Source organism: Sardina pilchardus, chromosome 24 (assembly GCF_963854185.1).
Source record: "Sardina pilchardus chromosome 24, fSarPil1.1, whole genome shotgun sequence".
NCBI classification, from domain to species: Eukaryota; Metazoa; Chordata; class Actinopteri; order Clupeiformes; family Clupeidae; genus Sardina; species Sardina pilchardus.
The window spans coordinates 9,902,908-9,928,054 of NC_085017.1; the positions used below are offsets into that span (position 1 = coordinate 9,902,908).

Genomic DNA, 25,147 nt, shown 5'->3' on the forward strand with positions numbered 1-25,147 from the left:
CCATTGTCAGTGGACAATTAATTTATTCAATAGATTCATCGGCTCTGTCTAACTAAATGTGACCAACTTTGCCTCTCTTGGCTCAGCCAGACAGGCTCCAGTTGGCTCCTTTGCTTGTGCATTCACTCTTTAAAACTCCTCAGAACTTATGTTTCTCTCTCGGAGTTTATGGCTGTTCATGTGAGCACAATAACTTCATTTTGTAAATTTTACCAAAGCGACTGGTTTCACTTTGCAGGGTCACAAATGTGTTTTATCGTCCTGTTTGCTTAACTATTTATCCCTTTGAACAGACTGTGCATTCACTCTTTAAAACTCCTCAGAACTTATGTTTCTCTCTCTGTGAAAGTCTTTGAAATGGAGTAACTCGGATGTTATTGATGTGAATGTTGATGATATTTCCAAGACATATATTGAATTGATGTACAGTATATGCCAAAAAATGTTGAAAAATGTTTTTGTAAATTGTTCATCTGTGATAAATTGATCTGATTCAGTGTTTATTTTTCATATTTGCATTTGCATATTTTTCATATTTTTCATTTTTATTTTTCTTCATAATATGAGCTAAAGTAAATAAACAATATATTTAATATTAATGTTGTTTTCTCATACTCGGGTGCTCTGGTTCTATTTTCACATTACAAGAACAATATGAAATTGATTATATGATACTGATATTGATAATATGAACTCATTTATTATCCCATGTCACATCAGACAGCACAAGGTGTTAAGCTGTCAAAAGATGGGTTCACAAAAGTATGGGTTATCATTTATAACAATATCTTAAATCAATCTTTCAATTATTTATTCCACCTTCTCTTCTTCAAAATAACTTAAGAGATCTTGTAGTTGTTGCAACTGGACCACGTGAAATTACCATTCTGCAAAGACCATGACAATGAATGGCTATGCACTATGTGTTCTTTACTTTTACTGTGAGATAACCTTCAATGTGTGTTTATTGATAATAGTCAACAATGCATGATGCCTTGCAAAATAATGTAAACAGTTGGAGTTCTGCTCGCAGCCAGGAATTTGCTAAAAGTAGGACGAAGCAATGATCAACAGAAACATCAATAATACAAACAGAGAGAACTACACAACAAACACTATGAAGGTGCCCATGTAGGTTAATTTTTGAAAACACACATCACAGTGAAAAGGACCTTCAAAAGATCTGTGCAGCCAATCACATGAGGTAACTTTTAAAGCAATGCTGTTAGACAACTACATAGCCTGCTCAATGTGTTCTGATTGGATGATTATGATGATTTGCCTCCTGATGATTACTACACTGAAATTATCCAGCATAAACACATGTGGCTTAGTCTGGCTGTCAACATACTGAGCTCAATTGTTTAAGATTGAACATTAGTCTGGATAGTCTTTATTTCTACTGCACAAGAGAGGCGTGGGCATAGTTCAAATGACTCCGTACGCTTGGATAGTCCTTCAACCAATCAGACCAACAATCCGGTGCGTCTTTTGGATAAGCTAGTTTGTGATTGGACCCAAATTTGTAGCAGGGGAGTTTCCTGCCTGAGCTGCCAGGCAAAATCCAAATTCACCGGCAGGTCAAGAAGGGTTCACCCAGCCTACTGTACATATGGCCCAATATCAATGGGGATGTGCCAGAACAACTGTACTCAGGATGCACCATCGCTCAATAACATTGTTCAAAAGGTTGCCCTAGGGGTGTAAAGGTACACGTACAGTATTCGTACCAATCTGTTTAGGTACAGGACATTAAGTTAAGGTGACCAGATGTCCGCGCCGAAAACCAGGGGCATAATCCCAAATACTGTATGCGGGAAAAGACTGGGACATTTTCAGTTTCACTATCAATCTAATTGAAATACATACAAGTTTTATCTTCAAAAAACGGGAACATAGTTTTTCTGTATTTTCCCGGAGACAGGCAACCAAAAACGGGGACGTGGTCACCCTACATTAAGTTCAGTAGTCTTTAACAGTACAGAAGGCTTTTTTGCTTGTGGACCATCTTTTGAATTTGAGTTCCCACACAAACTATTAAAGCTGCAGACCATATGTCAGTTTAGTCAATTAATATAAAAAAATAATTTGACCCCTTTTAAGAATATTCACATTGTGTATCAAAAATATTGTCAGCGAATTTGAGATTAGCAGAATGTACATGCACACTGTACTGAACCGAATCATCACTTCAAACCAAAGTACAAACCGAACCGTGAAATTTGTGTACCGCCACACCCCTATTGCCTTGTGTATCAGCTTTATGTTGTTTATTGAAATAGTGACCTTTAGCTCCAGACACACAGAAATGTATAACCCCAAAAGGCCAAGAAAAGCAGCCAGCCATCAAAGTGAGCAGCTGTGGTTCTTTGGTCATCACGATGGAGTGCTCTGGTGTATTAGGTCTCAGACTCTTAAAGCAACACTAAAGTACTTTTCCTCTGTCGCACACACGCTATTCGTTTGCAGCAAATAACAGACAAGGTAGAATGTTGCATGATTTTATCAAAGTATGATGTATTGCGACATCGAAGCAAGTCAAATTTGTAGTTTCTGATGTCTCATTTCATCGAGCTACAGATACACTACCCCACCTCGTAAAGTTACGTAGTGCGGTTATAGCCGATAGAGGGCCGCAAAGTGAAAGCAGAAGTGCCGTTCACCCTGTTACGAGTTGATGAACTGCTGAAATGATTTTGGAATCATTATTTTAAGGTACGAAAAACTCTTTAGCGTTGCTTTAAGTTATTACAATGCATTTCTCCTTTAGTTCCTCTGATCAATATCGCTCACCCATTCCCCACTGACTTGATCATAAATGACAAAGCATTGCTCTTGCACATTTGACCAGATGTGGTATAGATAGCTGTGCAGCTGTCCTATCTTAAGGAGACTTCTGGACTTTGTTTTGCCACAAAAGCTCCTTATAAAGAGAACCTCCTTTGTTGAACTCTCCAGAGACTCTTCTTGGATGTCACACTGGTAAGTGCAGCAGTGCCCTTTCTTCACATTTTTGTATTTGTGCAAAATGTGCAAAATGTCTGTGTACTCTTTACTTGAAGGTATCTACAGAAGAGTGACATGACACTGTCATGACACATGAACCCTAACCATAACCCTAACTTGTCATCATGGCAAAAAACCCCGAATGATTCTTAATGACGGAAGCGTTATGTCATTAACTTGTTTATAATGTTTGTGACAGTGTCATGTCACTCTTATGTCACTCTACATTATAAATAAAGTTCTAATGAATAAAGTCAAATGTGTTTTATCATCCTGTTTGCTTAACTATTAATCCCTTTTACAGACTGCAGCCATGAAACTGTTTGCTCTCCTGACCTTCAGCCTGTTCGTGGGTAAGAATTATAGCATTGTTTGCAAAAAGTCATCAACTTCATTGAGATAGAATAGGGAAATGAAAACCGTTGTTGTACATTGAACAATCCTTTCACACATTCCTGTGTATTATGTTGATATTCCAATGTTTGCATTGTACATCTTCACGAACCATCCCAAAAGTAATGTTCCCAAAGTAACTTGTGGTGTTATACGGCATAAACATATTTTTGTATTAAATCCTGCACTCAATTGCTCATTTTTGAAACAGCTCTGTTGAAAACGCTTAGGCTATGTCCCTACAACGGTCTTCATCTCTCTTCTCTACCACTGTATATATGATCATTCTCTTCCAAATGTTGGGTAATTTCATTAAATGTGTCTGCTCTTTGATCTTCTCAGGGTGCTACTGTGAAAGTGACGCACTGAACAAGAAACCTTTCAAGATCCAGCTTGAGCTCAAAAAGGACAATTTCTTGGATTACATCAGAAAGTCAATGAATATCCATGAATCTGCTCTCCAGAATCTTGGAAAAGCAGACCTTGGACAAGAGATCAAGTAAGTCCAAAACATATTAGTTATCCAGTTGTAGCTCAGATCTTTTATTAAGCAATAAGCCCCGAGAGGCCGTACTGAGGCCGAATTGCGGTCAAGGTGCGTTTGTGCTGGATTTTTCAACAGCATCGAATGTGATTCAGCCAATAATAATCAAGGATCAGAGCTATCTGTTTTAGAACACTTTGTTTACACTCTGATCACAACATAGCACTGAGATTGACTTTTTTTTTTATCTCTCTCTTCTTCTCTCTCCATCTCCCTCTCCAGCACAAAGGTGTCTCATACCGCCGACGCAATCAATCAGTACATTGAGACTCTGCACAGCCAAGTGACTCCTCTGACTCAGGAGCTGCTGGCCAAGCTATCCCAGGAGGCCGAGCAGCTGAAAGCCCGCGTGGAGAAGGACCTGGACGCCATGAAGACCCATCTGGGGCCCTACGCCGAGGAGATCAGGCTGGAGATGGAGCGGCAGGTGGAGGAGCTGAGGAAGGACGTCAGGCCCCACCGGGAGATGCTCCAGTCGGGGGAGGCGAGGAGCACGCTGCTCCAGACGGCCGAGGAGATGAAGGGCGGGCTGGAGAAGAGCGTCGCCGAGCTGCAGGCCCAGCTGGAGGCTGAGGCCAACGAGGTGAAGCGCACCATGGACCGCTACCTGCAGGGCCTGAGGGAGAGCACCGTGCCCGTGGTGGAGAACCTCAAAAGCCAGATGACCGAGGCAGGACAGACCTTCCAGCAGACCTTTGTTAGCTTTGGAACAGAGCTGGGAGAGAACCTGAAGAACCAATTCATCGCTTTCTTTCAGTCTCTCAACAAAAGTAGTTAATTCAGGCTTCAGTAAAAGGAGGCCAGAGGCCCCAGTCAGTCAGGTCATGCAAATGGCAAGAAAAACTCTAGGTCATTCAAACTGTCTTTATACTAATTTGTTCTATATTTTCTCTATGATTATTAATAATAATAATAATAATAATAATGATAATAATAAAAAACAATGTGAAGTTGAGTGGTTGAATGTGAAGTTCAATGACTGTATGTACAATTGCTCAATGGTTCAGTGCTTATGAGGTTCAACATGTGTGGCACTCATGCCTTGTAATTATCTCGGCTGAGATGCAGGTTTGTGGGGCGCCCTCTAGTGTTTAAAGGGGGTCTGTGTCAACTGATTACAGTTTTTAACTGTTTACACACATTTCAAAACTCTTGTGTTTACTTTTCAAAAGTCCACACACAAAACCCAAACTGCAAAATGCCTCAGATCTCCCGCAAAATGACACACAATATTCAGAATGTCATAAACACATCCCTAAAAGCAAACACTTATGTCATAAATAACATTTTGGATACATCATGTACACTGTTGCTCAAAACTCAAAGCTCCGCTGTTGTTCATTGGCTTCGTAGTACATGTATATTTCAATATGAGTAAAATCTACTGAGAGAAGTTGAAATACACAGAAAACATAAGCAATATTGAAACCAATAATAATAATTTTTCCCAAATAATTTTCTGTTGTGCTGTCATGAATACAGTATTTTACAGCACACAAGGGGGAAAAGGAAGCAAAATACAATGATCTATTCACAGGCCAGGTTCAGTACTGAGTGTTTGTACATTGAGGACTGAGTGTGAATAAGTGTCAAATAAATGGCATTTTGATAGATTGTGTTTGAAATAATTACTGTTAGTTTTTCGTTTCAGTGTCAAGTGTTATTTTTTTGTTGTGAGTTAGAAATTTGAAAAAAAAGCAGTTGAAAAAAAAGGTAATACATATGCAAATTCAGTGGAAGAATAGTCCATCTAAAACAGAATTATGAAATACCTTATAAGTTTTTTTATGATGGAAGTAGTTCTCTATTTTGGAATGAGTCATTGTTTAGTACCCAGGTATACTGGAGTCAAGATTCATCTGGCCATCATTACGTAAGATGCAACTCCCAAGGCTTTCACACACACACACACACACACACACACACACACACACACACACACACACACACACACACACACACACACACACACACACACACACACACACACACACACACACACAGACACACACACACACACACACACACAGAGAGAGAGAGACAGAGAGAGAGACATGCAGACACACAAACACATACAGCACATGTACACACACACACACACACACACACACACACAATGATGTGATTGATTGTGATGACCACACTCACACACACAGACAGTGATGATGGTGATGTTAGTAATACTGTAATAATAATAATAATAAGGCCTGCATGACAAGAGGGGAACTAATGTATAATTTATGCCAAGAAAACATCAACAACTAATAAAAAAAATACTGACACATGATAAGACTAGCAAACAAAACTCATTGTACTAGGTCAAAGTCTTCTGTGTTCTTGTGCATTAAGAAGCAGAACTATGGCCTTGTCCCTCTGAACTTCCTGGTGCATTGCTAATATCTGTCTACAAAGAGTGTTGTTGACAAAGATTAATATAAATGAAATACATTTACTGACATTTAATAGAAGAGTATTTTGAAAGAGAAAAGGCACCAGAAAAGGTAGATATGGAGAGTAAGTATGCATTACAATTGTATGCATTGCATGACATATCCTGTATCAAACCCTGATACAATATGGATGTGTAATGCTCATCAGCTCTTACACCTCCGCCAAGGAGGTTTTCATCGAGGTTTGTTTGTCTGTCTGTCTGTTTGTTTGTTCGCAAGATAAAACTAAAAAAGTTATGGATGGATTTCGATGAAATTTTCAGGAAAGGTCTGAAATGACCCAAGGAAAAAACTATTACATTTCGGGGATGATCCGTCTCACCGTCTTGATCCAGGAGGCATGTTTTCCCTAGGTCTGCGCTCTCAGAGTGCTTTTCTAGTGATAGAAATGTATTAGCCTGGGTGAACCTAGATGAACCTCAGATTTGAATTTGCATTGCAGGTTGTTCTGGAGATGATAGATAGATAGATAGATAGATAGATAGATAGATACATACATACATACATACATATATAGATAGATAGATAGATTCTGTAGATAGATAGATAGATAGATACTTTATTGATCCCCAAGGGGAAATTCAAGGAGCTTACTGAGGTCCTTTACCGAATCACCACAAACCAAGAAGGTGTATTTTCTTTAGAACTGAGTGAATAGCTGCATTAAAAAAAGGATGTTTGATGCACTTCCGAAACAATTTGGTGAGACTTCAAGGCACTAATGTAATGTTACTACACTCATTAATGCAATGATTGTGGTTGTTGTTTATTGTTGTAAAATATGCTGTTAAAACTGCTCTTAAAAGCTTAAAAATGTTTCCACCATGTTGTAAGTCACTTTGGTTAAAAAGTGTCAGTCAAATGTAATGTAATGTAATTTCACTGGTTATGTGGAAGTAGTAAAACTGCAAATTCGGAAATTGGCATCACTGGGCTCTTATCCAGATGGATCTGCAGAGCAAATTCAAATTTGCTAACAGTTTCCTTGAGTTAACCAAGGCTACAAATGTATTCCACTTTCACCTAATAAACCAACACAACATTCTTCCAAGTCAGTCTCAACTTATTGACACCATGTCCTTTTGGCACCAATATGATACAACGTGGAATACGATGTAATGATTACGCTGCAATAAAAAACCAAAAAAACAAATAGGGCTTCTTTTATGAGGACCTTCGGACATTGGTCGTCATTTCATGGAGTATTATTGGGATCATAGACATGTACGTACGTGAGTTTCGCTAGGTATAAATACCTCACGTCTTGACTCACTCTGCGCACCTCACGGCCAAAGACATCAAAGCAGGTAGATTTCCACGCCAATTAACCATTTTGGATTTTTAATATTCTAATGAAATAATATTCCAATTTGCAATATTATTGGAATATGGAGTATTTTATGAAGTTGTAAGCTGTCTGTCTCTCTTTCTCCTTCTTTAGATCACCATGAAGGTTGTAGCAGTGATTGTTGCTCTAACAGTCCTCTCAGGTAAGTTCAAATCCCTCACATGACAGAAGTAACTAGCAACCTGTAACTACTTCATATTTTAACCTTATATATATATTTTTTTAATCCACGTACAGTAGCAGTTAGTTTCCTGTGATGCTGAGCTGAAAGTGTTCCCTTGCAGGCTGCGATGCCTGGTACTTGCAGGACGCGCCTAAGGAGCCATGGGAGCTGGCTGTCGACCGCTTCTGGGACTACGTGGCGGAGATCAACACCAGAGCCGAGGAGATGAAGAAGACCATCGAGAGCTCTCAGCTCAGCGAGGACATGGAGTGAGTTTGAACTCTCTTATTGGTTCATTGGTTCATCATTGGTCGTGGTTAGTGAGGTTCTGCCTTCACTGTAAAGCAGACTGTAAAGGGTGCCTTTAATAGCAATATATAAATGCAATGTGTTGTTATTAAGTATTACTTATTTCTAATTTACTTATTCATTTGACTGACACTTGTATCCATAGCGACTTACTATCAATTAATTAATTGTTACAGTTAATTCATAATTATTACAAGGGCCACTTTGGGTTAAGTGCCTTACTCAAAGGCACAGTTGGGAAATTAACGAGGCTACTAGTATAGACTAACCAGCTCCTCAGCCACGACACTACCACTGCTCACATGTCGTGGGGCATGGCAAACTCCTTGAGTTACTAGAGCACACAGTCCTCCCTCTTTACCATTCTAAAAAAGTTTATTATGCATTTTTCATGCTGTCAAAGACTCATCTTGATGAAGTTGTCATGTAAACGTGGTGTGTGTGTGTGTGTGTGTGTGTGTGTGTGTGTGTGTGTGTGTGTGTGTGTGTGTTGTATCCAGCAAACTCATCAAGGACGTCACGGGAGACCTGAATATGTACCGAGATGACCTCCAAAACAAGCTGGGGCCCTTTGCCCAGGATGCGGCTGAAAAGCTGGGTCAAGACATGACACTGCTGGGCAACAAACTCCGCGACCACCTGAACGAGGCCAAGGGCAGGGCGGCAGAGTACAGCGAGGAGCTGCAGAGCATGGCAGAGCAGAACGCCGATGAGGTGGCCAGCCGGATGAAAATCTACGTCCGCAAGCTGAAGAAGCGCTTGGGCAAGGACACAGAGGAGATCCGCAAGTAAGCTTTTGTCTTTGGTTTTGTATACTGTTTTGTCCCTTCCATACAAAACGCACAAGCCATGTTCTGTACTTTTAGTCACAATAATGCAATGTTTATTTCTATCTCCCAAAATCACTAAATCAAACATCTAAAATGCCTAATGCTTACAATGTATTATTTATTTACCTATACTTAGCCTATTATTAATGGCTTACCATCCCCCCCCCCCCCCCCCCCATTAAAGCAAAATGGACACCTATGTCGGTGAACTGCAGTCTCGCACCAACGAGCGTGTGGAATCTCTGCGTGAGCGCCTGGAGCCCTACCTGACCGATGTGCTCCAGCGTGCCCAGGAGAAGGCCCAGTCCATCGGCCAGATGGTGCAGACCCAAGCCGAGGATGTGAGAGAGAAGCTGGAGGTCGGAGCCTTCAACCTCCAGCAGCAGCTGGAGAAGACCTCCGAGAACCTGCGCTCCACCCTGGAGAGCAAGTGGGGCGAGCTGAGTGCATGGTTCAAGCCATACGTCACCGAGATTCAGGAGAACCTGAACTCCTACATGTAGACGGAGTGGACTCTTGACCCCTTGAGTGTCACACTTTGGCTGACTGTGTGTGATTTTTCTTCATTAAAAAGCACGTTCCACACAGTGAAAATGTTATGAGGCTTGTTATTTCACATCCAGATGGTCATGAATAAAAACGTATAAGCCCAGGACTGTGACAACCTCTCTAATATAGTATTGTAATACTGTACATGCTTTTCCTGTTGGTTGTGTAACATGGCCCTGTGAAATTTGAGTCATACGTCATATGTAGCAGCTTTGTGTATGAGCTAGAGCACATTTTTTAGGGAGAGACTGTGACAAAGATATTTTCCAAAAAACAAACAAACAAACAAACAAACAAAAACAATAAATTATGACTAAAATACACCAGACTCTTCTCTTGACTGTTACATTGTCCAGATTTGGCTTGCTTTGGCTTTGAATGCAGGTAGTCTCGAGACGTCTTGTCACAGAGTAATTGCCAACTTGAGCAGTCATTAAACTATAAATTCAGCAATTGTATTTACTTTAAGTTTTACTTTAGGACAAACATAGGGCCTACATTGGTGATATACCTACAAAGGTCTAATGATGGCTAATATATTGGCAAATATAGGCCTATAATGTGTGTGTGTGTGTGTGTGTGTGTGTGTGTGTGGTGGGGGGGTTAAATGGAATGTGCAGGCCTTACAAAACGATTATAAAGTATACAGTTACAGCTTGGAAGTTACTAGGAGGATATAATCAAAATAGTTTAATAAGGAAACAAACTTTTACCAACATAAATGATAGAAGTCCTCCCCCAGCACTACCGCGAAAAATACCTCATTTCCGGGTCTTCCGGATGTTGTGTTCGGATGTGTCTTCGAGCGAGTTGTAAGCCTACTGGTAGATACAGTTATTATAATAATCACACGCGCTTTTTGTCACTCACAGTTGCGAAGAGACAGACAAGCTCTGCTGAATCTGTGTATGAGAGCACTCATCGATAGAGGTTTAGTATGTGACTCTTGTGAGCCGCCCATCCCGTCTCGCATGGTGAGTAGCGTACACGAGTAGAGCGAGCAAACAAGGGGGGCGACCTGCAGCAGGGTGCTGTAGCTTTGAAACGGGCAAGTTTCTAAAGAGACTCGCCATAAACGTGCAAGGGTGCAGTTTGGTTGCATGCTATAACGCAGGAAGTTGGAGGCAATTTTATGCATGATGCACTTACGCTTACGCTAAATAGCAGAGCATATTAAGATGATCAAACACATTGTTTTGTCTAATGTTATTTGAGTGGTGGCGGGCGACCCCGTGGGAAGGCAACGAGAGTTCACCAGCGTACAATTGATCTGGGGACGGCAAAATGAAGGCTTAACATGACTTGTCTAGTGCCGGTGAAGCACCCGATTTGGTTCCCCCCCCAGTTCGTGTTTCCCCTATAGGTCTTTCTGCAGAAGCTCTAGTCGGCTACCGTAGCTGAAAACCGGAAAACGCAATTCAGTACTAAGAATACGTACGGTAACCTAGCCACAACGCAAGAACTTTAGTATAGTGGCGTAAAGGAAACACGAACTGGGGGGGAACCAAATCGGGTGCTTCACCGTTCAAAGGACAGACTTCTCAAGATATCCTGACAACATTGGCAACATGCGCAACTCTGTTGCAGAGCCAACGGGCATTGTTACAGTAAAACAAGAGTAGGATGTTTTCTAAACTCCAAGTCAAATCCAAGTTATTTTCCAACGAGCTAAAAGTCATTTTACTTAAAGGGAAACTACTAGTATTTCACCCGCCCCCTGTACATTAAAGCTTCAATGTAGGCTAGGGAATGAGCAATACTAATAAGATTGTGCATTCATCTTTGCAAAGGTTACATGTTGTATTTAGAAATTCATCAGTTTCTTAGGTATGTTCAATACAAATGAATGATTTAATAGTTTCAATGGTCTCAAACTAGTTTTTTTTAAATGCAGTGCATTGCAATAGCTTATGTGTGTCCATATTTGAATACACACTTCATTGCTTAATTACATTAAGAAATATATGTCTACCTCTGACTTAATTGTGACAGCTGTCAGATAGTTCAAACCTGTATAATGTCTTGGTTTACAGGTTACAGCTTTACAGGAAGCATGTCCGATGAAGGAGGGACCTGGAGCAGTGATGGAGGACAAAGGTGGGAAGGTGGTTTTACAGCCCTGGGGGAGGACGACCTGAAAAAGGACCTTCATCGAAGAGAAGAGTGGTCAGACATCTCTGACGATGAAAGTCCTGCTGTTTATGCCGATATCTCGCACTCAACGGCATACCATTACAATGCCATCCAGCCAAAGGTATGACAACATTATTTCTAATTTATAATTCTATTTGTTTCATATGCAGTAGCCTATAGGGCATGCCATTCTTAAAAGTTGCTTTTTTTCCAGTGATGGTCTGTTCATTGAGCTTTCCATACATAATCACTAAAGCTTGCGTTGGCTGTCACATCAGAAAATTCTGGGCATGGAAATCAAGCTCTGTGCACATTAAACTGTTAATTATTTTTTGTGATCCATAACCTTGATTAACAACTTACTGCTGTTGTTGTTTTCGTGGTTTAGGGGACGGTGTGGGACAGCAGTTATTTGTCCCATGGATCATCTGCTGCTGTGCATGGAACACCAGCAGCTTTCAGTTTCCCATTTCAAGACGGTGTATTTTGGAGTCAGCAGCAGCAGCAGCAGCAGCAGCAAGTGGTCTTACCTGAAGTTGCCTCAGGAGGCACCGAGTACCCAGTTGCACCATATCCATCAGTATCATACCCTTCAGCATTATATAGATCAGCCATTTACCAGGCGATGGAAGAAAAGACTATGGCTTGTTCTTTGGATGAAGGAAGAAAGATAGAGGAAGAGGAAAAGAAGGAAAGCAGAAACGAGTCCTTTATTGAACAGACAGTCGCTACAGAAAGACACAAGAAGGACCCACCCAAGAACAGCTGTCATCTAGACTCTGAACTCAAGGTAGGTCTTTTAAAAATGTGTTATGACTAGGGGTGTCACGATTCTCCAAATCCTCGATTCGATTTAATTTTCGATTTTAAAGCCACGATTCGATTCGATTTTCGATCTTTTTTTATTAATGCATTCCTTATGTCATTATTATTATTATTATTTTTATTTTTTGCCCTCTTCCTATTCTGTTTCAGGGGGCTTTTATTTTGAAAGCAATTTTTATTTTGAAACCGTAAACAAAAAAAAAACGTCAAACATAGACATGTGAACATAGTGAAATGAAGCAACACAGAATGATACTTTGAATGTTTGTGCACACTCTGAAGACACTCTGAAGAGACCCAAGGTTAGTGTTAATGGAATAAGTACTTATCAATGTGCATTTTAAGCCTTAAAGTCATTTTGAACTGTATAGGCTAACTAAATCGTTTTTTTTACTTGCTAAATTGAGAAGGCTAAATTGGTGTTAGGCTAACTGACGTGAATGAACGCAAAAATGCTTCCACATCCGTGATTTCAGAGTAACAAGAGGTTGATGTGCATTTTTTAACTGGCTGCAACCTAAAATTAGAAGAGTGTTGATGCTGCACGTGTGTGGTTTTGCGTTTTTGCTGGGCGTCACGTTGGGGGTGTGGCTGCATCGTCGATTCTACTTTTCAGTTCGAAGTTCGAGATTGAGATGTAATTTCGATCGATTTCGATTTAAAATCGAGATCGTGACACCCTTAGTTATGACTGTAGTTGTGCTCTGCTAGAACCTGAAAATATACATTTACATTCTATTTACATTCATTCTGACAGTTTTACCCAAAGCGACCTACAGGTGAGACTAGTGGAAGAATTGAAACAGTTGCTAATGTACCTCTGTTCTGTAGGGAGTGGAACCAGTAACCAGCAGCTTGGCCAGTGGACCGTCATCAAACCTAGAATCACTGGAAACGACTCTGAGGGGTCATTTGACACTGGAAAAACCTCATGCGCCAAACCCGTGCTCTTCAGGACAAAAACACAATGATTTAGATCCTATGATGCTGCCAGAGTCTGATGCTTCCATGTTTCATAGAGAGAGACAATTTGAGAACACAGTAGAATCTGGACATAGTGGCGCCACAACCTCTAGTGAACGAGGTGAGTCAGATGTTACTGTTTTTGCCTGTCGTCATAAAGGTGGAACCACAGTTCCATCGGAACCCATTGCCTCACAGCAGTGTGAGGAAAACTCAGTGTGTAAAACCTCCAGTGAGCCATTAGCAAAAGAAGTAGGGATGTCTTTGCCTCTTGAATCACCTCCTACCAAATGTGACGAAAAGAGGGCGAGCATGGATGATAGTGGTGCCACAACCTCAAGAGAGCGAGGTGAGTCAGATGATACTGTTTTTGCCTCCGGTTCGGAGTTGTCATTGGAAAGTCGTCATAAAGGTGGAGCCACAGTTCCATCGGAACCCATTGCCTCAGAGCAGCGTGAGGCAAAAGAAATAGGGACCAGATGTAATGAAAAGGGGGCGATGATAGCTGATCAGCACAGAGGAACATTAGAGGAACTAAGTCTTGATATATCTGATCAGGACGGCACTAATATTAACACCTCAGAGAGCATACAGCACCCAGCTTTGGCTTCGGCCGAAATTGACAGTGTGAAGGCTGGCGGTAGCACACAATTGGGTATGGGGGTCTCTGGAATACTGAAAAAACATAAACGGAGAGCAGGTCGACCATTCAAGAAAAAAACCCTCTTAAAGATGTCAAAACTTCTAGAAATAGTCAAAGATTGTGGGAAAGACACTAAAGATCCGCACGTAAATGAGGCTACTGATGTTCCTCTAAAGCATTTGGTGAAGATCGATGTGCAAGGACCGAATGCCCCCCTCAACTCCCCAAATGACAAAATCCTTCCATGTATTAGGTCTATTCCAAGTGAAGTGAAAGATTACATTCACAACCTTAGTATATCTCCACTAACTAAAAGGCCCATTCATGTCTCAAAAACTCATCCACCCATGTCTTTGATCGCTCTATCAGGACATTCCGACCGACATGAAGATTGTATGGAACATTCCAAAAAATGTGTACAGGCTACACAACGTAAAGCAAAATCACACAAGAAAGCATGGCGCAAACCGCAAAGGAATCAAGCAACGTCCATTTTTAGTGTTCCCCAAGATCTTGAGTCGGTACCAGAAACTGTGCTGGCCCGGAAGACTCGTCAGTCAGCATCTCACCGCCTACAGAGCATCAGAAAAACACAAAAGAAAAAAAATGATTTGAACCCAGAGAGGTGCAGAGACGACGGCCTGGGGCAACCCAGCGGTAGCCAAAACAGTAGTGTTACATCACCAGTAATCCTGCCAGTAGTAGGCGATGTTTCTGCCATAAAGTCATCAAAGCTATTGTCAAAAGCAGTCGTCAAAGCTAGTACACGTAGCAGTGCTAAGAAAAGCTCTAAAAAGAGAGATGATAATACCAGTGAAAATATGGAATTGAGTGATTCTCCCCTGTTGCCCACAAGAGTAAAACTGACAAAGAAACAACGAAAAAAGTCAAGGAAGGCTGGTCCTCAGGCACGTCTTCAACCAAACAGTGCTGACCTACTCATTATGTCTTCACAGAAAGATTTTGAAAATACAATTGCAATCAAAGGGGAAATTAAAAACGCAAACAAACGAAGCCATGCAAAAAGTGCCACTCCAAAAGGAAAAAAGGCTTTGAAAGGTCATCTGGCTGATGCACAGAATAAACCAGAATTGCTGTGTGAAGTCATGGATGCAAATGAGTTGCAAGTCAAGACTCAAAATGACAAAAATCACCAGGCAGTAAGTTCTGCTCATGAAGCTGAAATGATTGATAATTCAGAGGGAGTTCCTATTGAAACTCAAACCAGTGCACAGAAAGATTCCAAGAGGATAAGAAAGGTCAAGAGGAATGGAACATCTAAAAAAAGCAATACACGGAACAACCCCAACAGAACACGGAACAACCCTGATGTCCTACCATCTATGACAGGTGGAACTGTGCTCCCTGAAACACTCTCTGAAAGTTCCCTGAAACCCTTTAAAAAAGCACCAAAGCTAAATGCTAAGAGAGCTTCTAAAAAGATGCCAGCTACTGAGGACAAAGGACAGAACGGCATGGGACAGATAGACCCTAATGGCATACCACTTGAAAAAGATGCCTTGTGTAGCAAAGAAGATCTGAGTGTTAATATTTCACCACCTCCAATGAGAGAAAGGAGAGGAAGAAAGCGAGAAGCCACAGAGGATGGAGAAAATGGCCATCAAAATCAAAATAACGGCAGTGTTGATCAAGTACCCAACTCCTCCACAGTCACATTAAATGAATCTGACCATTGTAGTACACAACCAGCCAAACGGTGGTGTAATAGAGAGCCTACATCAAAAACACATGGATACCGGCACCCCAAAAATGTCCTGGGAGCTTCACAGGCAGTTTTGACTGAAAATGTTTCATTACACACTGACTCTGAAAAGCTCATGAGTCAGGTACCGGAAAGCAGTTTGTCTAAACAGAAAAAGTCACATAAGAAAAGGGTATCTGATTTAAAAGAGGATGGCAAGTTTCCAGAGGTCAATATGAATACACCCTTGCATGGCAAGTGTATTGTGTCTCCACAGAAAACTCCACAAACCCCAAAAGGCAGCAGCTTCAAAAGGAAAGTCAGAGTTCCCAAGGTATCACCTGCTTCTCAGGACAGTTCATTGAATATGAATACTGGAACATCCCTCCCCAAAACCAGTACCCCGAGAAAAGTTAAGAAGGGAGAGATGACTTTGCCCAAAGAGGAACAAGTTCAGCTGTCAATTGTAGATCACAGTTTTGACTTTACAGAGGAAGAGTTTCATGTTCCTGTTATAAAAGTAACATCCAGAAAAGACATTCCTCTTGAAATGACCACACCGAAACAAAGTTGTGGGAAAATGTCAAAAAAGCGTTCTGGGAGAGTTAAAAGAGTAAGAACTGGTGAAGCTAAAAGTGAAACATCTCAGGAACCCAAGGAATTTATCAGCACCAACACCTTTTCAGAACTGCCTGAAATAAAACCAGAACCTCTTGCTATCCCACTTTCCGACACTAAATCTGTGAAAAAAACAAAGAAAGGAAGAACACCAAAATCGTCTTTGGTACAGTTAGTGGGAGGGCACAGTGATTCACAGAAATTAAGAGAAAACAGCAGTAGCAATAAGGTTGATGGTAAATGCACAGAGATCAAAATGGAACAGGCAGAATTTGCATTGTCTGCAGTGGACATGGGACATCCCGCAGGTTTACAGCAGAGTTCGATGCAAGCAACAGATTACATGGCAATGTTGAAACGAAAACCTGGCCGGCCGTTCAAGAAAAAGACCCTGTTAAAAATGGCTAAAATTCTTGAAATAGTTCAGGAAACTGAGTCTAGTTCTACAGAAAATAGTGGCATCACAAATTATGTTGAGGGAATACTCCCCCAAAAAGAGCATCAACCACAAGTGAAAAGGGAAAAGGTCAAAGCCTTAGTCACTCCTACAAGAAGGTCACTTCGAGCAGTTTTTCCTGTGAAGTCTGAAAGCAGCCTCCATCCTTTGTCAACAATCTCCATGGACATTTATCATGAAGGAAATACTGAGCCATCTTGTTCAGGTACTTTGAATAGACTGTCCTCACCTGATAAATGCTTCACTAATACAGTAGCTTTAGACTCCAATGATACATCAGTGGATGACATTGATCAACAACATCCTCAAAAAGTGACTGAAATTGAGAGCACAGCTGTGAGAGCTCTGAGCAAAAGGAAGAAAAGAAAAGTGTTCAATCCTAAGAAAAAGAAGATGAGATGGAGAAAGCTTTGTCAACAGCTGGCTGATGTTACTGCCACACAAGAAGCAGCCCTTTTATCAAATAATCAGGATGGTGCCTGTGTTTCTTCTAACAACATAGACGTTTCATGTAAGGTATCTTCTCTCCCTGTATCATGTAAAGAAGAAGAACTAGAGCATGCCATTTTGCACAAATCAAACCCATCAAAGACGGAATCCGGAACACAGCCTCAGACTCGCCAAACTCCTTTAACTGGCTCCAGATTAAAAACACAAAAGAAGAATGAAAGAGGGGGTAGGCGAGGGGTTAAAATGTGTTCAGGGGAAGATGCTGGTGTCCCACGGGAGCCTTCAGCTTTGCCAACCACCCAGGAGAGAGATGGTACTGAACTCCATAGACAGTCCTCACCTGATAAATGCTTCCCTAATACAGTAGCTTTAGACTCCAATGATGCATCAGTGGATGACATTGATCAACAACATCCTCAAAAAGTGACTGAAATTGAGAGCACAGCTGTGAGGGTTCGGAAGAGAAAGAAGAGAGGTAAAGTGTTCTATCCTAAGAAAAAGATGATATGGAGAAAGCTTTGTCAACAGCTGGCTGATGTTACTGCCACACAAGAAGCAGCCCTTTTATCAAATAATCAGGATGGTGCCTGTGTTTCTTCTAACAACATAGACGTTTCATGTAAGGTATCTTCTCTCCCTGTATCATGTAAAGAAGAAGAACTAGAGCATGCCATTTTGCACAAATCAAACCCATCAAAGACGGAATCCGGAACACAGCCTCAGACTCGCCAAACTCCTTTAACTGGCTCCAGATTAAAAACACAAAAGAAGAATGAAAGAGGGGGTAGGCGAGGGGTTAAAATGTGTTCAGGGGAAGATGCTGGTGTCCCACGGGAGCCTTCAGCTTTGCCAACCACCCAGGAGAGAGATGGTACTGAACTCCATAGACAGTCCTCACCTGATAAATGCTTCCCTAATACAGTAGCTTTAGACTCCAATGATGCATCAGTGGATGACATTGATCAACAACATCCTCAAAAAGTGACTGAAATTGAGAGCACAGCTGTGAGGGTTCGGAAGAGAAAGAAGAGAGGTAAAGTGTTCTATCCTAAGAAAAAGATGATATGGAGAAAGCTTTGTCAACAGCTGGCTGATGTTACTGCCACACAAGAAGCAGCCCTTTTATCAAATAATCAGGATGGTGCCTGTGTTTCTTCTAACAACATAGACGTTTCATGTAAGGTATCTTCTCTCCCTGTATCATGTAAAGAAGAAGAACTAGAGCATGCCATTTTGCACAAATCAAACCCATCAAAGACAGAATCCGGAACACAGCCTCAGACTCGCCAAACACCTTTAACTGGCTCCAGATTAAAGTCGTCAACACAGAAGAAGAATAAGAGGGAAAGAAAGAATCGGCAAGAGGTGAGCACATGTTCTGGTGTCTCGTTGGAGCTTTCAGCTTTGCCACTCAACCAGGAGAGGGATGATCTTGAACTCAATGCAGTGAAGTCTTTAACCAAAGTGAAAAGGAACACTGCTCATACTTGCAAAAAGAAGACTTCTGTGAAGAAGTCTAAATTGATGGCAATTGTGCAGACAGTATCTGAACTTCCAAAATCCCAACCTAAAGCAAAAAGCTTGGATTGTTCTAAGAATGTTAAAGTAAAGGTTGAAGAATGTGTGCAATCAGTTTCAGTTACACATGCATCAAGCTTAAGGAGGTCTTTACGAAGGTTGTGTTCAGCTTCACTCACTACAGGTGGCCAGAGACCACATCAACCCACACAGAACCCTGATGAGGAAACACAGTCCTCCAAGTCATTTGTTTTGGAAGCCAAAACTCAGATGCTGGGAGATCTATCCCTAAATGAAAGCAAAGTGAAAGATGAGGACTCTTCTCTTGAAAAACAGCATGATGATGCAACACTTCCCTCTTCAAATGTTCAGCAACTAGCCCCAATGCCTGGAAAGTTAAAACAAAGGAAACCAAGGAAGGGACTGAAGCGAAGACTCCGTTCTAGAACCTCTGGATTGGTGAAATCTGATGAGGTCACAGGCACAACAGTTAATTCAGATTCTTCCCTCACAGTTGCCTTCAACACCTCTGAAGGCCAAAGTACATCTGTTGAACATGAAAATACTTTGGTGAAAGATGAAGATCCTTCTTTTGAAAAACAGCATGATGATGCAACACTTCCCTCTTCAAATGTTCAGCATCCAGTACAAAGTAAATTTGTTGATCATGAAAATACTTTGAAGAAAAGTAAAATTATGATGGAGAAGTTAGTGACCGGGGAAATGGAGGTACCTGTCAAAATGGAAATAGAGACAGAGAAGACAGAGACCTTGTTAGAATTGTCAGGAAATCGGCCATCTGATGCAGATTCAGCAAAGGTGGATGTTGGCATGCGTAGAGACAACATGATTTCATCAGATTTGAAGAATCATACTCCACCAAAATCTAGAAGTTTAGTGAAAAGCACAGAAACCTCTCTGAGAAGATCTGGCCGAGCCTCTAAAATTGCTTCACTTTTTTACCGCAGTGAAGAATATACATCTGCAGTGACTGAAACCACCCCATCTCCTAATGAAGACAGTCAAGATATGCAAACCGAAAAGAAAACACTTCAGCCCTTTAAAACAATCCCTGCTGTCGCTACAGAGGAACAAATGGTGACTGCCGTTTCCTGTGACACTGTTGAAATACCAACTGGCTGCTCAGTCTCAGACAAAGATTCTAAACCTGACCTAGACCAAAGCCCAGCTGTAGCCCAAGCTCAAGCTTCAAGTGCACCTGTGGGTAAAACGGCAGAAACAGAAGACCTAGTAGTGAAACAGAAAAGGCGCCGTGGAAAATCAAAAGGGTGGGGCAACCGAAGGCAGGCAAAAGGGAAAGGAACTCCAAATGTTGCCCATGCTAATAAACAGCATGTTGTACAAAATGTTAAGGTAACTGCAGTTGAAGAGAAAAAGAATAGTTTTGCACACAGCAGTCAGTCGAATGAAGAGGAATCTGTGCTAACTGATGGAGAAAATGTTGCAATGACTAGTAATGTCTTGGCTCACTCTGGCTGTCAGACATCTCTCTCCCTGAATATGCATAATATCCAGTCTCCACCAGATGTTCAGAAGGTTGATGGATGCACTCAGTATTCTGAGAAAGAGTGTGGAGAGCAAAGAATAATGTCCAAGTTCCCAGCAGGTTGGAATGTGAGGGAGCAATATGCCAAAAAGGCAAAAACGTCCATTGAGTGCAGGTTTTGTGGACGTTCTTTTCGCCACATTTCTGCATATACTGTTCACCAGAGGCTTCACACAGGTGAAAAACCCTATCAGTGTCAACAATGTGGAAAGAGGTTTGCTCAAGTTTCCAAATTAAAATCCCACAAGAATGTGCATAAAGCACAAGGATTCATACAGTGTCCTTGCTGTAGCCAACGATTCTCCAAAAAAGAACAACTTATTGTCCATTTTAAAGTTCACCTTTCCAGTGTAGATCACATCACCTCAAATAAAAGAAGTTGTCAGGTATCCCCCAGTAAACGTCCCTCTAATTCACCAGGTGGTGTATTCAACTGCCCTGTATGTGGCAAAGAGTTCCTCAGCAAGCACAAGCTGCACATTCATCAGTGCACTCACAATGGAGAGAGCTTTTCTTGTAAAGACTGTGGGAAGACCTTCAGTAAACAAACTAGCCTAAGTGCCCATGAAAGAGTCCACTGGCCCCTTAAGCCTTACGCCTGCTCTGTGTGTGGACAGGGTTTCCGTAAACTGCAGGCGCTGAAGGCTCATTCTCTTGAGCACACGGGAGAGACCCCTTTCTTCTGTTCTAATTGCGGCTACGCTTGCGGTGACCTGCAGACTCTGAGGGCACACCAGGCCTCCAGGATTTGCTCTGCAAAGAAGCAAGACGACATCGAGGGCTTCTTGGTCCAGATGGGAGTGGATGGTCAGGTGAACACGCCGAGCCTTTTCAAATGCCACTTGTGCAAGAAACTTCTTCACCACTGGTGCCAGTACACCCTGCATCTGCAAACACACACTAAGGCTCACCCATATTTATGCTATATGTGCGGCCAGAGTTATGACAGGGACTCTGACGTGAGGGTTCATTGTAGAGATTGCTGCAAGTCCAGTGGTGAGGAGAGGGCCTGCTCTGGACCCTTGTCTGACATTTGGATTAGCCAAGAAACGGAAGAGACTTCTCTGCTTTCTCAGGAGCCAGATTCCCCAGAACATATGGATGAGCAGACATTCAATTCTCCAGTCCATCCACACCCGTTGGAAGAGGACCTTCCCCAAAGTAAAAATCCAGATCAGATCTCATCTTCTGCAGAAGATGCAGATCCTGCCAGTCCTTGCAACTCTCGGCCACCTTCTCCTACTCCTTCTGATGTTAGTATCTTATCCTCACATCCATCCCTTGACTGCTACGTTGTGTCTTCTATTCATGCCCGTACAAGGACCTCACATAAGCGTTTTGAGTGTCAACACTGTGGGAAGACATTCAGGTTGCATAGTATTTTACGTGCCCACTTGCAGAAACACTTATCTGGCAACAAGTATACTTGTGCACTCTGTGGTCGTGTTTTTGAAAGGTGGCATAAGCTGTGGTTGCATCAACGACATCATCAAAAGAAGGGCAGATCCTTCTTATGCTCAGACTGCAATGTGCAGTTTCACTTCCTGGGTTTGTACAGGGATCATCTACGGGAACATGCAGAGCAGAGACCTTATGCCTGTCCACTGTGTCCAGACACATTCCTCAGCGAAGAACGCCTGAACGCTCACCAGTGCGAGAATCACAGGCCCCGTCGAGCACTGAGATGCGAGGTATGTGGAAAGGGCTTCTCGAGTTTGAGAAACTGGGTTAAACACAGTCTGCTTCACAACGGCCGCAGTTCCCACAGCTGCCTCCTGTGCTACGAGTCCTTCGCCAACAACCGTGCCCTGCAGGTCCACTTGAAGACGCACAACAATGACCTCAGATTCCCGACGTCTGAAATCCCGTCGGAGCCTCTTCTGTTTCCACATCAGTGCTGGCACTGTAACGCCAGCTTCTCCACCGGAGAGCTGCTCTATGCCCATCAGATATGCCATGCTGTGGGGGGAAAGCCTCCAGCCAGGCCAAAGGGTGCTCCTACTGGCCAAAGTAACGCCAACGATGTCTCATGGACATTGCCTCCACCCACTGTTCCGGAATCATCTTCTGTTCCAGCACCAGCTGTGGCAGAACAAGTTCCTGTTCCAGAGATTAGTGACGAAAGCCTGTTTCACTACGCCCATCCTGACAGCCTCTATGTGGTACCGGACGCCTCGCCACCACCGCCATTACCACGTCATAACTTCTTTTCGCGGTCTGGTCGCCACTCTTCATCCCAGGCGTCAAACCTCAGCTCATCGCAGCAGGTTATTATTACCGTGGATGAGGATTCCCTCCAAGACGCTGTGGACAGTAGCCAAAATGCTCCCAGCACCAGTCAAACCATTCCTGACTCCAGTCCGAATGCAGATGTAAATCTACCTCAAACCAGCAGCCAACAAAGCATGACCCCTTCGTTGTCAGGGACAACCTCATCCCCATTACCGGTAGGCTCGTCTGCTAGTCATCCTCGGGATGAACCAACTCTGAGCCTCCAGGTCAAACACACACTCCCTCCCAGACATGACATGTCCAAAGACACAGTCAAACGTTTCTCGATCACTGTACAACTACAGGACACCAGGGGTTTTGAATGTGCTGACTGCAATATATCCCTTTCCAGTGTCACACAACTTCATAAACATTACCTAAAACATGCTAAGGGGTGCTGACAAAGTTTGCGTTTAAAATGGTTGCCTTTGTTCTCTTTGAGATACTGTATTATTTGCATTAAGTTGATATTTTGATTTCATTGTAGTGCCTACAACTTGTTTTCCAAATACCTCAGGTAGCTTACCATTACCTATCACACTTTATAGTTAAGTTGACGTGTGCCTTGATAAAGAATGTCTTTAAATGAGTCCTTATCAATATGATTATGGATGATGAATGTTTCAGTTGTATCATCTTAACAGCCCACCAGTATAACGCTTCATACTGTTTCCTCTCACTTTTGAATAATGTTTTTGATTGCTATCCAATACATGGGAATCATGGGTGAACTGGAAAAGTCAAACTGTAAAATTGCATTTTTGTACTGTAAAACTACATCATTTAGGTGATTAGACACTTTACATGTTTTATCCGTGAATTCAAATGTCTTCGTAACATGTCTACACTGTATTACCTCCTGCCACATGCATCTGTCCTTTTTAATTTTTTTATTTAGACTTTTATTTAGAGTGCCTTTAAAGATACTGCTGTCAGAAAAAAAACATGTATCCATCCGTCATTGCTTTCCATTGAGGGTACTGCAGTTGCAGCTGGTGTTCGATACATAAAGGTTGTATCATGGTTCATTATGTACATTTGAGAAGTTTGAAACTAATTGGAGCCTGTTGACTTTTCTCATAGACTTGTATCAGTACATTTCATTCTTACAAGTTCCATTGATAGGGCCTTTTTCTTATTGTGTACATACATTTATGTAGAATTAACACTTTCTGAAATGCCTGCTTTTCTTTTTTATACTCACACATACAGTATGTGAAGCATGTTGACTCCAGTGTGTAAATGAATGTAGAAGAGGACAGTGCAATGGGTACATTGCAGTTGGTTATTTGGTCTGACTTCAACAGGCCCACAAAGATACACAGCCAGTGTTACACATATTTGCCTACTACAGATCTGTTGTCTGTCAAAATCTTTTTTTTTATCATACCGTCTCTTGCTGTCTCCTATAGAAAATATTTTCTAAATAAAGTTCAAAGTATTAAATATTTTCTAGTATTTTACTGTATTTGACACAACTCTATCGAGTTTCCTGGTAGCTTTCACTTCCAAACTATTATGCCCTTCTGAGGTTCTATCATGCAGAATCGCCTGTACCTGCAATTGAACACATTTGTAACATTATCACTCCATCCTTATGAATTGTCCTTAAAAAGTTGTTAGAATTGCTCTTAAAAAGCTTAAAATGTTTTACCATGTTGTAAGCCACTTTGGTTTAAAAGCGTCAGCCAAATGTAATGTAATGTAATGTAATGATCCCCCAAAAGAAACGTGTGGCCAATATTAAGTAGCCTTTAAAGACTTGTCTTACTCTTGACAGCCCTTCAGATATGAAGAGAAGCAGATAACTTCTCCCCACCAAGGGTACTGACCATTTGTGTGTATGCAAACCCCTCTCACATTATTTAAGAACCACTGGTTCAATTTACTTAAATTTTGCATTTGGCACCAAAGCTAATTCTTCCTACGTGATAATCCGCTGTTTCCACTTTCTTTTACATTTCCTATTTTTACATTCAGGAGATTATACATAAAGACCCTTTATAGGAGTGAGGGTCTGCAGCCAGCAGCTAGACAAATTGTTATCCTATTTCCCTGCTGAATTACTGAAGCTAAGCAGGTGTGGGCTCGGGTAGTGCTTGGATGGGAGACCTCAAGGGCGAAAAAGTAGCTGCTGTTAGTAGTGTTGGTGAGTGGCTTTTAGGTAGTTATGTTCCCTCTGGCCAATAAATTGATAAAATCCTTATGCCCCATTACAGTGACTTGGACACTGTGCTGTAGTACGAGATGAAGTCTTTCGGATGAAACATTAAACTGAGCGCCTGATTGAGTAGGGGATTCCCTGGTGTCCTGGATAAATCCCCATCCCCAACCCAGGAAAGGCCTTTATGCACAAAAGGCTCTTCGGGTAGTTTATTTGTTTCTGGTGGAGCATTAGCTGTGTTTTA

At 41.8% G+C, this 25,147-nt stretch overlaps 2 protein-coding genes across 4 annotated transcripts; both read left to right on the forward strand.

The window, feature by feature from the left end:
* The first annotated feature begins 1,177 nt into the window (after positions 1 to 1,177).
* Positions 1,178 to 9,695, forward strand: LOC134072672 (apolipoprotein Eb-like). 3 transcript variants are annotated; one of them, XM_062529467.1, is made up of 6 exons: positions 7,615 to 7,700; positions 7,835 to 7,883; positions 8,026 to 8,173; positions 8,714 to 9,001; positions 9,228 to 9,396; positions 9,451 to 9,695. In XM_062529467.1, exons 2-6 carry the CDS (start codon positions 7,841 to 7,843, stop codon positions 9,544 to 9,546), a joined length of 744 nt encoding a protein of 247 aa, XP_062385451.1. In that variant the 5' UTR covers positions 7,615 to 7,700; positions 7,835 to 7,840; the 3' UTR covers positions 9,547 to 9,695. The 3 variants fall into 3 exon arrangements, with proteins under 3 accessions (XP_062385450.1, XP_062385451.1, XP_062385449.1); XM_062529466.1 differs by lacking the exon at positions 7,615 to 7,700 and adding an exon at positions 1,178 to 1,204 and having other exon boundaries at positions 9,228 to 9,695; XM_062529465.1 differs by having other exon boundaries at positions 9,228 to 9,695.
* On the forward strand, positions 3,320 to 4,745 carry LOC134073142 (apolipoprotein A-IV-like). Its single transcript, XM_062530126.1, has 3 exons — positions 3,320 to 3,359; positions 3,742 to 3,898; positions 4,166 to 4,745. The coding sequence occupies exons 1-3, from the start codon at positions 3,320 to 3,322 to the stop codon at positions 4,719 to 4,721; spliced, it is 753 nt and encodes a 250-aa protein (XP_062386110.1). The 3' UTR covers positions 4,722 to 4,745.
* Positions 9,696 to 25,147: the final 15,452 nt, after the last annotated feature.

What these genes read in the sequence shown, in the direction of transcription:
- LOC134073142 (XM_062530126.1), top strand. Translation starts at nt 3,320, where the DNA reads ATGAAACTGTTTGCTCTCCTGACCTTCAGCCTGTTCGTGG. An exon ending in GACCTTCAGCCTGTTCGTGG is followed by an intron (nt 3,360 to 3,741) that starts GTAAGAATTATA and finishes TGATCTTCTCAG; the next exon opens with GGTGCTACTGTGAAAGTGAC. An exon ending in GACCTTGGACAAGAGATCAA is followed by an intron (nt 3,899 to 4,165) that starts GTAAGTCCAAAA and finishes CTCCCTCTCCAG; the next exon opens with CACAAAGGTGTCTCATACCG.
- LOC134072672 (XM_062529466.1), top strand. Translation starts at nt 7,841, where the DNA reads ATGAAGGTTGTAGCAGTGATTGTTGCTCTAACAGTCCTCTCAG. An exon ending in TGCTCTAACAGTCCTCTCAG is followed by an intron (nt 7,884 to 8,025) that starts GTAAGTTCAAAT and finishes GTTCCCTTGCAG; the next exon opens with GCTGCGATGCCTGGTACTTG. An exon ending in GACACAGAGGAGATCCGCAA is followed by an intron (nt 9,002 to 9,227) that starts GTAAGCTTTTGT and finishes CCCCCATTAAAG; the next exon opens with CAAAATGGACACCTATGTCG.